The 15242-nt window shown below is 45.3% G+C and overlaps 1 protein-coding gene across 1 annotated transcript in view; it reads right to left on the bottom strand.

Annotated features, from left to right (window-relative positions):
* Positions 1 to 15242, bottom strand: part of LOC145344465 (kielin/chordin-like protein) — a 304857-nt gene that overhangs the window by 41527 nt on the left and 248088 nt on the right. The window contains exons 23-28 of the mRNA XM_080191611.1: positions 13492 to 13609; positions 11999 to 12084; positions 10992 to 11088; positions 7583 to 7665; positions 6598 to 6688; positions 4159 to 4241 (exon numbers count right to left, since the gene is read on the bottom strand). Of these exons, the coding sequence (XP_080047737.1) occupies positions 4159 to 4241; positions 6598 to 6688; positions 7583 to 7665; positions 10992 to 11088; positions 11999 to 12084; positions 13492 to 13609 (558 nt within the window). The remainder of the gene's footprint in view (positions 1 to 4158; positions 4242 to 6597; positions 6689 to 7582; positions 7666 to 10991; positions 11089 to 11998; positions 12085 to 13491; positions 13610 to 15242) is intronic.

Raw genomic sequence — 15242 nt, 5'->3', positions numbered from 1 at the left:
CCTCATCTGCACTCCCTCCAAGGCCAAAATATCCTTGTGTAAGTGCGGTGACCAAAACTGCACACAGTACTCCAGCTGCGGCCTCACCAGTGCCCTATACAGCTGCAGCAAGACCTCCCTACTTTTATATTCAATCCCCCTCGCTATGAAGGCCAGCATCCCATTTGCCTTCCTGACCACCTGCTGCACCTGCAGGCTGGGTTTTTGCGACTCATGCACAAGGACCCCGAGGTCCCTCTGCACCGTTGCATGCTGCAGTTTTTCGCCACGTAAGTAATAGTCCTTCCTACCATTATTCCTACCAAAGTGGACAACTTCACACTTGCCAACACTAAATTCCATTTGCCAGTTCCTGGCCCATTCGCCCAGCCTATCTAGATCCTTCTGCAGACTCTCCACACCCTCCGCACAATTTGCCGTTCCACCAATCTTGGTGTCATCAGCAAATTTTGACACCATACACTCGGTTCCCTCCTCCAGATCATCTATATAAATGGTAAATAGCTGAGGCCCCAGCACCGACCCCTGGGGCACTCCACTAGTCACCAACTGCCAATCCGAATAGCACCCATTGACCCCCACTCTCTGCCTCCTATTTGACAGCCAATCCCCTATCCACGCTAACACCCTACCCCCAACTCCATGCCCCCTGACCTTCTGCAATAACCTCTTGTGAGGCACCTTATCAAACGCCTTCTGAAAATCAAGAAAGACCACATCCACCGGCTCTCCTCTATCCACCGCCCTAGACACATCCTCATGGAACTCCAATAAGTTCGTCAGACACGACTTCCCCTTAACGAAACCGTGCTGCGTCTGCTCTATCAAACAATTCTCCTCAAGATGCCTCGCTATTTTCTCCTTGATGACGGATTCTAACATTTTACCTACAACAGACGTTAAACTGACTGGCCTATAATTCCCTGCCTTTTGCCTGGCACCCTTCTTAAACAACGGCGTAACATTAGCCGTTTTCCAATCTTCCGGCACTTCCCCGGAATCCAGCGATGTTTCGAAAATAATCACCAAGGCATCCACTATCACCTCCGCCATTTCTTTCAGAACCCTTGGATGCATTCCATCCAGTCCTGGGGACTTGTCCACAATCAGTCCCTCCAGTCTTTTGGGCACTGCCTCTCTAGTAACAGGCGCCTATCAATTTCTGCTTCAAATATACACAACGACTGAGCTTCCACAGCCCTCTGGGATAGAATTCTGAACATTCACAACCCTGTGTGTAAAGAAATTTCTCCTCAGCTTGGTCCAAAGTGGCATTCCCCTTATTTTGAAATTGTACCCCCTCGTTCTAGACTTCCCTAACCAAGGAAAACAGCTTACATGCATCTACCATGCCTGTGAAATCACCTCTGATTCTTCGAAACTCTCGAATACAAGTCCAGTTTGCCCAATCTCTCTTCATAAGACAGTTCTGCCATCCCTGGAACAAGTCTTCATTGCACTCTCTCTATGGCAATAATATCCTTTCTGAAGTAAGGGGACCAAAACTGTACACAGTACTTCAGTTGCAGTTTGACCAACCTTCAATACAATTGAAGCAAGACTTTACTACTCCTGTACTCAAATCCTCTTGCTATAAACACTAACATTCCATTAGTCTTCCTAATAGCTTGTTGTACCTGTATGTTAGCGTTCAATGACTTAAGGACAAGGACATCCAGGTCCCTTTGTACATCTACACTTTCTAATTTCTAATCATTTGGAAATACTCCACGGCCACGATTCTCCCATAATAACCCACAACTTTTCCGGTGGGTCGTGGTGGGAAATATGTCTCGCTGGTCTTACGTTGGGATTTGTGTGTGCACTGGGGACACATGTGCATCTCCCACAGCCGGTGAACAGTCGCCGGTCAAACTGCACTGGAAACCAGCGGGAAGGCAGGTAAGTAATTCAAACCTTTCTCTGAAATATGTTTTAAATAGGTTTAGCAGTTCATTATCGGGAACTTTAGGGTCCCGATTGAATCCCCCACCCTGCCAGCAGTACTTCATTCTGGCAAGGTTCAGACTAGCTCCCCATGTTCGGGGAACATCCTGCTGGAATGAAGGGGGACAATTGAGACCTTCCAGGGGCTGGGCAGTGGGGAGAGTGGTGCCCCCTGGGCATGGGCAACCCAGCAGTGCCAGCCTGTGCCCCTTGGCATTGTCCACACGGGCAATCGGTGGGGTCCCGCTGGTGCTCTGCAAACAGGATATCTGGGATGGAGGGAGGGCAGTGATTAGGCAGACTGGGGGTGGGGGGCAATCGCTACTGCTATAAGGGTGGGCTGTGCATCGGGGCACTCCAGAATGGTGGTGGTGGTGGGGGGGGGGGGGGGGGCGGGGGGATGGTGTGCGGGGGCGTCAGGGCTGTCCCAGGAATTGTTGTGGGGCTGTGGGGTAGGCTGGAGGGGCAGCACCACGAGGGTCCCAGGCTGAGCAGCAAATGGGGAGACTGACAGATCAGGACCACTGCACATGCCCAGAGTTCCAGGACTGTCAGATTCTGGCCCAGCCCCCCATGTTTTTAATGAGATTCACGACTGGGACCTCTGCAGTGCACAGAGTGGGGAGATTCAGGTGAGAAGCTGAACTGACAAAACAGTCAGGATTTAGAACAGTTTTCCTGCCAATTCAGCGCTTCGGGAGAATCACAGCCTACATTTCTGTTCCTTCTACCAAAGTGGATTACCTCACACTTTTCCACACTATATTCCATCTGCCATGTTCTTGCCCACTCATTAATCTGTCCAAATCCTCCTGTAGCTGCTTTAAATCTTCTTCACAACACTTTCCCGTCTAGCTTTGTATCATCTGCAAACTTGGAAATACTATATTTGATCCCCACATTCAAGTTATTGATATGTATTGTGAACAGCTGAGGCCCAAGTGCTGAACGTTGCCATATCCTACTAAAAGTATATTTATTAGTCACAAGTAAAGCTTACATTAACACTGCAATGAAGTTACTGTGAAATTCCCCAAGTCGCCACAGTCTGTGGCCTGTTCCGGTCAATGCACCTAACCAGCTAAGGACGAGGACACATCTTTCACAATGTGGGATGAAACTGGAACGCAGAGCGGAAACCCACACAGATACGGGGAGAACATGCAAACTCCAACAGGCAGTGATCCAAGCCGGGGATCGAACCTGGATCCCTGGTGCTGTGATGCAGCAGTGCTAACCACTGCGCTATCGTGCTGCCCCTTGCCCACCAACACGAGAGTGACCCATTTATTCCTACTGCTTGTTTTCTGCCTGTTAGCCAATCCTAAATCCATGACAGTATGTCGCCTCCTATCCCATGTGCTTTAATTTTGTTAATCAATCTCCTGTGAGGGACTTTTGATAAAGTCTTCTGAAAATCCAAATATACTACATCTATGGAGTCTCCTTTTATCAATTTTATTAGTAACATCTTCAAAAAACTCCAACAAGTTCATCAAATATGATTTCCCATTTATAAATTCATGCTGACTATGTCCACCTATGTCATTATCATCCAAGTGTCCATCCATCACGTCTTTTATAATAGATTCTACCATTCCCTCTACTATTGATGTAAAGCTAACAGGCCTGTAGTCCCCTGTTTTCTCTCTCCCTCCCTTCCTAAATACTGAGGTGACATTTGCTATCTTCCATTCTTCAGGAACCATTCCGGAATCTATAGAATTTTGGAAGATGATCCCAAATGCATCCACTATCTCTATAGCAACCTTCTTCAACACTCTGGCATACATAATATCAGGTTCTGGGGACTTAGCAACTTTCAGTCCCATTAATTTCTCCAATAGAACTTTTTTATTTATACTAATTTCCTTCAGCTCTTTATTCTCCCTGGTCCCTTGGAGCTCTACATCTGAGAAATTTCCTGCATCTTAAATTAGTGAAAACCGACACTAATTTAGCTTCTCTATTCCCCATTATGAATTCTCCTGACTCTGCCTGTAATATACCCACATTTGTCAGCCAAACACTTCCTTTTTACATACCTATAGAAGTCTTAGCCCACAGTGATTCAGCCCTTTTCTGCTTAATGTGTCCCCTACCACCCACTCCTTTATTCCCTGCCATATAGAATCTCAGTGTACTGTAATAAATCTCACTTCCTGCTCACAATGAGAATCAGATAACATTACCGTATGGTATAAAACTCACTTGGCATTTGCAGTGGTAACAGGGTCTATTTTCAGGCTGAAATGACTGACCATTGGTGACCTTCCTCCCTTCGTAGTTGCAATCTGAAAGGAAAGGTCCATGTGAATAAGTGAATGGGGCCACAATATAGATGAGCCCATTTTCGAAACAGTCATGACAGAGTCAGTAACTGACCGCCACTGAGTAATCAAAATAATTAATAATAATTTACCACAAGGAAATGTTGCAAAGCTGGATACAAAACTAACTCAGCGTCAGAAAACAAAGGGTAATTGTTCATGGATGTTTCCCAGTGGGGTTCCAAGGGCTCAGTACACAGTCCCTACATCTTGTGGGATGTGTTAATGATTTGGATGTAAATCTAAGGGGTATGATCAAGAGGTTTGCAGACGACATGTTAGCATTGAAGATTGCTGTAGACTGCACCAAGGTATCGGCATGGGTTTGGTGGGGGCCAATGGGCCTGTTCCTGTCCTGTACTTTCCTTTGTTCTTTCTTTGTTTGATATCTATGGGGTGGTTAGCTACCAGAAAACTGGCAAATGGATTTTAACTCAGAAATGTGAGGTGATGTGTTTGAGGCAGTCAAACAAGGCAAAGGATTAGATAGCAAATGGCAGAAATCTGAGGGATGTAGAGGAAGTGAGAGACCTTGGAGTGAATAATCACAGATCCCTGAAGGTTGCAAGAAAGATTGATAAGATGGTTAGGAACGCAAATGAAATCCCTTCATTTAGTAAACAAATTATAGAATACAAGAACAAGGATGTTATAATGGAACAGTGCAGCACATTAATTAGTTAGGCCGCAACTTAAATACTGTGTGCAGTTCCGGTCACCTCAATTACGAAGGATATAATTGTACAAGAGAGGGAGATTTCCGAGTATGTAGCCAGCTTTGGAAAAATGCAACTATGAGGAAAGAATGGATTGGCTGGGGTTCTTCTACTTGGGACAGGAGAGGCTAAGGGGAGATTTGATTGAGATGTTTAAAATTGTGAGAGGTGTGAATAGAATGGATACAAAGGACTATTTACCTTAGCAGAGAGTTCAGTTACTCAGGGGTCATAGGTTTAAAGTGATTGGTAGAAAGACTAGAGGGGAGATGAGGAAAAATGTTTTGACCCCGAGGATTGAGAGGTTCTGGAATTCACGGTCTGAATCTATTTATTTAAAAGGTGTCTGGATGTGCACCTTAAGGGCCAGACCCAATGTTGGAAAGTGGGATTAGGCTGGATGGCTTATTTTTGGGTCATCACAAACATGACAGGCCAAGTGGTCTCTTTCTGTGCTGTAAACATTCTATTAGTCTATGCTATGACTTTAATACTACCTTGCAAAACATACTATTCAAAATCATTGTGGATTCAGGCTGAAACACACATGCCTATTGATACTGATGTCTTGTTGAGTATGAGTTTCTCTCGGAGATTCGCACACACACAGCTCTGACAGGGAACTGAAGTGGGTGACCTGAACTAGGACAGGCCTCATTCTGGGGCAAATATAAAAACAGCTGCTGATTTCCCACTGTGAACCAAGCTCTTCATGGCGGTGTCTCAGAAACAATACTCACGTGGGAAAGGAAATCGTGACACAGCCACCTGCTGTCTCTCTGTGACACCACATTTTCCTGCCACATGTTCAAATAAATATTTGACCAATGCAAGCACAAATGTGAGGCCCAAAGCTCAGGAACCTCAAAATGCCATATCAGCCCCTCAGGAACGTGCCAAGAGCATAATCTGAGCAGTGAATGGGGAAAGAGACCAGGAGACAATGATGGATAGTGAGAGAGACAGACGGTGGGAGAGAGTAATTAGGGCCATGAGAGAGATAGTGGGAGAGTGATTAGTGCAGTGAGAGAGACAGTGGGAGAGTGATTAATGCAGTGAGAGACAGTGGGAGAGTGATTAATGCAGTGAGAGAGACAGTGGGAGAGTGATTACTGCAGTGAGAGACAGTGGGAGAATGATTAGTGCAGTGAGGGAGACAGTGGGAAAATGATTAGTGCAGTAAGAGACAGTAGACGAGTGATTAGTGCAGTAAGAGACAGTAGCAGAGTGATTAGTGCAGTGAGGGTGGTAGAGATTAGGAGAATGTTGAAAGCACAGAGATTTTCCTGGCCTTTCTGAAACTCAGTAAGAAGTCTGACAACACCAGGTTTAAGTCCAACTGATTTATTTGATAGTAAACTCACAAGCTTTCGAGGTTTGCCTCTTCATCAGGCAAATCACCTGGGCAAACCCCAGTCCAACGCCGGCATCTCCACATCATGACATTCTGAAACTCACCAGTGAAACCAATTGCGGACACCACACAAGGACATGATGTTCACTAAAATCAAAACACATTGGCACTACAAACTCAGTGCTCACTGCTGCATTTTTACTGACTACAGGGAAAGGGCTTGTGTTCCTGTGTTGGTCAAAGCACTTACCAATGCAAAGTGGGCAGCACTCGCCTTCAGAATGGAAAGGATAAGTGCAGCGTGCTCTGCATTCCACCGGGGAGCAGGCCGCAGAGCCAGACTGTGGAAAAAAATCAATAGGACAAAATATTAGAAGGATCCAAAGTTCTATTAGGCAATACCTGTGACAAAGTGAAGTTATTGGTGAAAAGTACTAGTGGAACTAGGAATTCTGTAATATGTAGCGAATTGTAACATCATAGATGGGTGGTGGTTGTGGAGGTGGGGGAGGTGGGGGAGGTGGGGGACGCATGTTTCCAATGAACACAGAGGACCTCCTAAGGAGTTCCCCATCTATCCCTGATATCACCTCACCAGTGGAAGCTGCCAGGATATCTGCTTGGTGAAGAACTCCCCCTTCAACTTGAAAATACTGGCAGGAGCATAAATAAACCAGAAGCAGGCAGGTTACTGGGTGCTCCACGATCCCCCATAAAATGGAAAACAGGTTCTGGGCAGGTGGCAAAGTGGTGAGCAGGCCACATGCTGCTTTCCACAAGCCCCCTGCCCCCCGGTCTTCAAATATTTAGGGACTTGGTGGGTTAAGGAGGCGAGTGAGGTGTTACTATAAAATCCAGTTCTATAATCCCTGTCCTGGAACTGTTATAACCTTCTCACCAGGAAATAAGGCCTCTCTATTTGGAATTCTCTAGCCACAATCATTTCATCAGAAGCCCTGCCTGGAAAATAGTTGGCATAAAGCTGCACCATCATTCATGGCAGCTTAGCTCACAGTCCAGTCCAATCCAATCCATTCTGTCATCTGTGTGTCACATGGTGATAGGACAAAGTGAACAAGTCAAATCTAAACCACTGCCATGAGCAAGCTGAAGTCAAGGGTCACAACCAATCTTACTCCAAATAAAAATCCCAGGCTTTCACTTAAAATATCACTGAGACCTGCGTAACCGAACTGAGCTAAAGACTGAAATGTGCAAGAACCGTACACACCTACCAGACAGATGCAGGTGAGGCAGGAGTCTGCGCTTGATGGGAAGGTCTCATTATTCTGATAGGTCACCCCATCATAGACACAACCTTCAATAAGAATGAACATGTTAGTGCCGGATATAATCCTGACACCATCATGACCGATTGGTCAAAGAAGTCAGTAAGTATGCATGCCTACCATAACCCCTGCAGGCACAGAGAAGGTGGGAGTAACAGATATTTAGTAAGCAGCACCATTATAAGGTTGCAATGCCATTGATAACATATGTTGTATTGGACATTTGTGTGTTTTTTTTACAATCGCCTCCCGGAGGAGCAAAACTATTTACAAAGAAGAAAGAGTGAAACTTGAGCAGATCTTACAGGCTTATTTAATTGAACTGAAATTGGAGAGCAATTAGAAACATAATATTATCATTCATTGTGAAGAGAATTGGATACAAAAGTAGGGATGTTATATTTCAGTTGTACAGAACATTAAGTGAGACCACATTTGGAGTACTGTGTACAATATTGGTCTCCTTATTTAAGGAAAGATATAACTGCATTTGAAGCAGATCAGAGGTGGTTTTCTGGACTAATACCTTGGGCTGCATGGTGGCACAGTGGTTAGCACTGCTGCCTCATAGCGTCAGGGACCCAGGTTCCTTTCCCGGTTTGAGTCACTGTCTGCGTGAGTTTCCTCTGGGTGCTCCAGTTTCCTCCCACAGTCCGAAAGACGTGCTGGTTAGATGCATTGGCCATGCTAAAATACTCCCTCAGTGCACCTAAACAGGAGCCGGAGTGTGGCAACTAGGGGATTTTCACAGTAAATTAATTGCAGTGTTAATGTAAGCCTACTTGTGACACTAGTAAATAAATTTGAGTGTCTTTTGAATGAAAGTTGGGCTTATATCTGCTGGAGTTTAGAGGAGTAAGAGGTGAGTTGATTGAAAGATCTTGACAGGGTGAGTGTGGAATGGATGCTTCCCCTTGTGAGACAATCTAGAAATAGGGCCACTGTTTAAAAATAAGGGATTGCCCTTAAACATTGGTAAGGAGAAGTTTTTTTCTCTCTCAGAGAATCATGAGTCTTTGCAATTCTCCTCCTGAAAAGATGGTGGAGACAGTCTTTGAATATCTTTAAGCCAGAGGTGGACAGATTCTTGATAAGGGGGTGATAGGTTATTAAGCCATAGGCAGAATGCAGATTCGAGGTTACTATCAGATCAGCCATCATCTTATTAAAAGACAGAGCAGGCTTGAGGGGCTGAATGGCCTACTGCTTGTTTGCATGTTGGTAGAGTACTGCCATATAATGTCAAATAAAAACTGATGTTTTGAGACCAATTTTTTAGGATGAAGTTCATGGGGTTGACTTTTACACAAGTGTACACAGTGGTCAAGGTCTAACGAGGGCAGAGGTAACTCTTAAACAGTGTGTTTACACTTCAACTTTGTGGAGTTGGGTTTCCTGATCCACATGCTCAGTGTTTCTGACTGGCTGGATACAGGATATATGGGGAGATCCACCCTCATGCTTTAAAGACTCCTGTGAATTTCTGCAAAGACACCCACTCACCTAAGTCTAGAGAACCGCAAGGTGGTAGAAGCAAGACCTAGGGACAAGTGCACAGGCAAACTGCTAGCATTGAAGCAGCAAGAGCGATGCAGCTCACCAATACAGAACGTTGGTCAGCTTCCTACTTATTCAGCTGAAGGCTTGGTGAGGTAATTGTTCCAGGATTTTCTGGAATCGTACAACAAGAAGCCAACCACCCACCCAATGCCAATACCCAAGCCCACCCACCCACAGCAACACCTGACCACCACCACCTGAGCCCACCCACCCTAACACCCGAGCCCACCCATCCATGCCAACGCCCGCACCCACCCACACCAATACCCGACCACCACCCACACCAAACCCGAGCCCACCCAACCACGCCAACACCTGACCACCACCCATCCACGCCAAGCCCAAGCCCACCCACGCCAAATACCTGAGCCCTCCCCCACCTCCCTCAGCACCCCCCCCCGAAGCCACTCTCAGGGGTCTTTATCCTTCATCATTAAGGGTGTTTGCTTGGCAGGGTGATCTATTCTTGGTGGAAAAAAAAAGGGACGCTTCATTGGAAGAGCAGGGTGGGATGCAGAATAGATTACAATTGCAAATTTTGAGAGGCCAGGAAAGCAACCCAACCCACTGCACCTAGGCCTCCCTAGAACCCCATCTCCCCCACCCCAAGTCTGGAACCCACTCCTCATACACCACCCCAATGCCTCCTCGGACTGCCTACCTATCCCTCCATGACTCCCTCCCATCCTCTCCTGCAAGACACCTCACTGGGCCTTTGCCAGACCTGATCCTGTAGACACACATCTGAGTACCACTGCCAGCTGGAATCCCACCCACACAGGGCTGCCCTGGATTTCCTTGGAATCTAACCCCCCTGCACCTCCGGCCCCCCGCCGCAACACACACACCCCCAACAGCCCCAACCACACACCAATCAAAGCCGGGAGCAAAGTGATGGCACTGACCACTGTTGCTGCTCTCACATGGCTGTATCTATGCACTGTGCCATCTTTAGATTGTACGTCTGCAGACACCAACGCAGCAGCAATGCCCTTGTTAATGAATAGCCCATAACTTTCAATTTCTGGGGTGTCGTACCTGGCAAATACCCCAATAATGCAGTGGAGGACTGCCTCATCCCCTCTCCTCCTCAGGTAGGAAAGTCACAGCTGCATGCCAGCATTAAGAAGTTTGGAGAGGAGTGACAATCTGACTGGGATTGCCATTCCACAGAAACTCTAGCCCCCATGCCCACTCCGCTATCTGTGCTATCATTATTGATGCCTGATATTCTTGTCTCAGAGAAAAGCCAGTCCGGATTGCCAGAGTCCTTCTTTTCTCCATCCTGGTCGCTGAACAACCAAAATAAACCACAAGGGTGAAAGCTGTCACGGGTCAAGGCTTAAAATGAAAACTGGAGACAAACAGGAAAGAATGTGAGAATTTCACCTGTGTAACTCTCACAGAAAGTGTTAGACTTTATCAGTGAGCAAAGAGGAAAATGATCCCTTGTCCACTCAACATCGGCTAACCCATTGTTAATGATTTGTAGACAAAGGAGAAGTCCAGTTAATTTGGTTCATTTAGACTTTCTTTTTCCCATTCTGACTTGGACACTCCCTCGTTTATTGAATCTCTAAGGAAGGTGCATAATCACAGAGGAAGCTACTCAGAAGAGGGCACACTGTGAACTATCATCGATATTGTGCAAACCATTGGACTAAAATCTGTCAGATCTAAATCCAAGGCGATGAGGAGAGCTGTGTTCTCAGACACACTCACAAACACAAATGCACACATACTATCCACACGAGCAACCACACCTGCACAGACACACACGGAGTTGGAAAACCACCTGCAGAACAGTCTGGGCAGCACTGGCCAGGAACCAGTATAGGGTGTGCACAGGTCTCAAAGCACTCTGTCCTCTTACAGACAATTGAACCATCTGCCTGAAATGAAACAGACAATAAGAACAGAGAATAACAGTGCATGTGAACAATCCTTGTGGCAGTGAGTGAATGGACTGACATCTCCCTGAGGGCCCGAGAGACACAAAGAAGTCTGTGGCTAGCTATCTGAGAGACGCCAGTCAGTAGGCAGAAGTCAGTCTGAGTGATAAACTGCAAGAAACAGTGTACAGACAACGCCCTGAGGGTGTGATTGAAGTACACCTGTTGATGTACAAACGTCACAGTGACCCAGTGGTTAGTGCTGCTGCCTCACAGCACCAGGGACCCAGGTTCAATTCCAGCCATTGGTGATTGTCTGTATGGAGTTTGCTCGATCTCCCATGGCTGCGTGGGTTTCCTCCGGGTGTTCCTGTTTCCTTCGACAATCTGAAGACGTGTGGGTTAGGTGGATTGACCATGCTAAATTGCCCGTTAGTTTCCAAAGTTGTGTAGGTTAGGGGGAATTAGCCATGTTAAATGAGCAGTACTGCAGGGAAAGGGCAGGGCAGGGCAGGTTGGCCTGGTTAAAATGCTCTTTCAGAGAGATGGTGCAAACTCAATGGGCCGAAAGGCCTCGATCTGCATTGTAGGGATCCTATGATCTCACAAAATTGTGCAAATCTGTATCTAGACAGCACACAGAGGGGACTGAGAGGCATGACTCAGTGTCAACATAGCCCAGAGGCAATGACCGGGACGTACAAATAAGTATACAGACATCCTGCTCATGAGAGGCTTTGACATCAGATGTGTGCTCCTGTGCCAGTTTGTAAAACATTTTCCCTCAAAGTGCTGTCATCAACCTAACCCAATATTCAATTTGTCAAAATTTAATATTCTATCTGATGATTGGGCAGTTTGCTTCCCCCACAGTCGGAACTTTTAGTTTCTCTTTCCCAACTGGACTCACCTGACACACACACACTTCACAAGGATCGCCTGGTGACCATATCTGCCCAACTGGGAACTCAATGCCATTGTCGTCTATAAAACAGCCTGCCGGGGAGAAATGGTTTAAAATGGAATGAGAGAAATTCTTTGCTATGTTTGCTATTAACAGTTGGTTCCTTTAGTAGGATGCTACTGGGACTTGTTGGCTTAAGTTATAAGGAGAGGCTGGTTAGACTGGGACTTACTTCCCTGCAGTGTAGGAAGCTTATGCAGGTCTATAAAATAATGAGGGGCATGGATAAGGTAGACAGTCAACATCTTTTCCCAAAGATAGGGAGTCTAAAATTAGAGAACATAGGTTTAAGGTGAGAGGGGAGAGATACAAAAGGGTCCAGGGGGGCAATTTTTTCACTCAGAGGGTGGTGAGTGTCTGGAAGCGCTGCCAGTGGCAGTAGTGGTGACAGGCACAATTTTGTCTTTTAAACAAAATTTAGACAGTTACATGGGTAAGATGGGTTTAAAGGGATATGGGCCAAATGCAGGCAATTGGGACTAGCTTAGTGGTAAAAACAGGCTGGGCTGAAGGGCCTGTTTCCATGCTGTAAACCTCTATGATTCCTCCAAGTTTCCTGAAAAAAGATAGTGTGTACAACCGACACAGAGGTCGGCCAAGTTCAAATTGTATGACCCAGTACCACTGTATGTTTATCAACTGAAATATACTGGAATGTAATCCTTAAATTTGAGAGCGGCATGGTGGCACAATGGTTAGCACTACTGCCTCACAGGGCCATGGACCCAGGTTCAATTCCCGACTTGGGTCACTGTTTGTGCAGAGTCTGCACCCTCTCCCCATGTCTATGTGGATTTTCTCCCACAGTCCTAAAAAGCATGCTGGTTAGGTGCATTGACCATGCTAAATTCTCCCTCAGTATTACCTGAACAGGCACCGGAGTGCGGCAACTAGGGGATTTTCACAGTAACTTCATTGCAGTGTGAACATAAGCCTACTTGTGACACTAACAAATAAACTTAAAACATGAAAATTTCTGAAACAAGTTCATGGATATTCTCAAAGGAAAACAAAATCCTGCTGGAAATCAGAAACTCAAAATAAAATTACTTAAAGGACATCGATTGACCAGCAGAAAAGGAAGATCAGCATTTCAAACATAACCCTTTGTCAGATCTGAAGACTGGGAATCTACACATCTCAGTAAAATTGGAAGCTGTAATAGAGAAACAACAGATATGCCAGTCGCAGTGGAAACTGACGGCATTTTCAAATTACTTAATGAAAACCTATTACTAATGAAAAAAGATCAAGTAAATCAGGGAATGGAAAGTTATGTTCAGAATGTATATATGGCTAAGACATCGTAAACATTTGAGTTTCACAGAGCTGTGTATCTGCAGAAATTTCTGTGTTTACTTCATAGTTGTGTTTGTTCAGTACGCATTTATTTCAGAATATTAAGCAAGCTCTACATATTACTTAAGACCGTTGCTCACCTTTGATGGTTTTATCCTGACGGCAAGTAAAGCAGCATTGCCCTGGCTCCAGAAACCAATTTTCTCTGGCACAGTCCAGCACTGGGCAGGGGCTGTAGGAACACTCCACCTCACCATTCTGTGGACACAATTAATCAGTTTTAACAATTAAAAGAGAAAAAGATCTTCAAAAACCAAAAAAATCAAGGGTGGCTCTGATTTTATTTTCACTATATATGGTAATGGTATCAGTACTATGTGCTCAATGATATATTTCATAGGCACTTGCACCCATTTTCACTGGAGAAGATTTAAGTGTAATCGAACTGAAATTGATGATCTTAAATTACAATGAATTAAATCCACAGAGCATATAATGAATGGGAAGGGGTGGGTGGTAGGTTAGATTGACCTGAACTAACTGCTAAGGCACTATCTCCATTGCTCCACTTCAGCTTGAACCAATAGAAGTCATTCCAACATTCCTTGTAAGCATCAACGCTCATTGTGTTGGGATTGTTCCATTCTCATCAGCCAGCTGGCATTACATTCAGGAATTGGGGAAGGGTAACTGCTTTATTGGGAAAGCCAAGGCACAGAAAAGGTCAACTATCCTGGAAACCTGTCCAGCCAGGTAATGAAAGAACAAAGCAACATGCAGTCTGCGGTATTGTGGAAGAACAAATAAGGAAACTAACCTGGAGAGAAAAAAAACCCCTCTGGTTTAAAATGTAAAGCCAGCCAGCTTCAGAGTATTTTTCAGCCAAAAACATAAATTGACTCTACATGGATCTGTATGGTATAGATTTAAAAAAGGGGCACAAGACAATGAACCAGATGACATTTGCAATGCATGTTCACTTAATGACCATAAAATCAGGGATGTTCCATTTTTAAAAGGATAGGAATGAAGTCAGGTCAGTGTTCATGCATACTCAGTCTACACAGAACATTTAAATCACTGAGCTGCCTCCACTGAAGTGGGATTTTGGTAGGCTGGGAGTGTGTAACAGGAACTGTCAAAGTCATCAAGGACTTGTCAAAGGATATCAAGTGAGTCAGCATGGGATAATGAGTGTTTTTTTTATTCATTCATGGGATGTACGTATTGCTGGCTGGGCCAGCATTTATTGTCCATTCCTAATTGCCCTTGAATGAGTGGTCATTTTGAAGGGTATTTAAAAATCAACCACAATGCTGTAAATCTGGAGTCACACATAGGACAGACTGGTTAAGGAGGGAAGGTTGCCTTCCCAGACATTAGTGAAACAAGATAATTTTTTAAATAAAATTTGACAATGGTTACATGGTAATCATTAGACTTTTAGCTCCAGCTTTTTTATTGAATTCAAATTTCACCATCAGTTATGGTGAAAAGGTATGAGTTGGCACTAAGTTGACATATGGGCTATAGAGAGCCATAAGGATGTGGGAGGCATGGGAGAGTTGGATAGAGGGGCAGGGATTAGCATGGGGAGGTTAAGGATCATGATGGTTGATTGGGAGCATGAAAATGGCGTAGGTTGGCCTAGGGAGTATGTGGTGGTTGGTGTTGGGGGGCGGTGTGGTGGTGGTGGTGGTGGGATGTTGAGGGCTGTTTTTTATTCCATTCTTTTGTTTCTTGAATTCGGCACAATGCCAGAACACAAGGGCAAGCGTACCGCTCAGCCCGTCTGTGCACACAGCAGCCTCTGTCTTCATTCCAGGGGTGGAGGACTGGACTTTTAATCCAGTCCAACTGCCAGAATGAAAATCCAACCTTTGGACGGCTA

The sequence above is a fragment of the Carcharhinus amblyrhynchos genome, chromosome 6 (genome assembly GCF_965287045.1).
Source record: "Carcharhinus amblyrhynchos chromosome 6, sCarAmb.v2.hapA, whole genome shotgun sequence".
Lineage (NCBI taxonomy): Eukaryota > Metazoa > Chordata > Chondrichthyes > Carcharhiniformes > Carcharhinidae > Carcharhinus > Carcharhinus amblyrhynchos.
The sequence above is the reverse complement of the archived record's forward strand: the minus strand, read 5'-3'. Positions and strand labels throughout refer to the sequence as shown.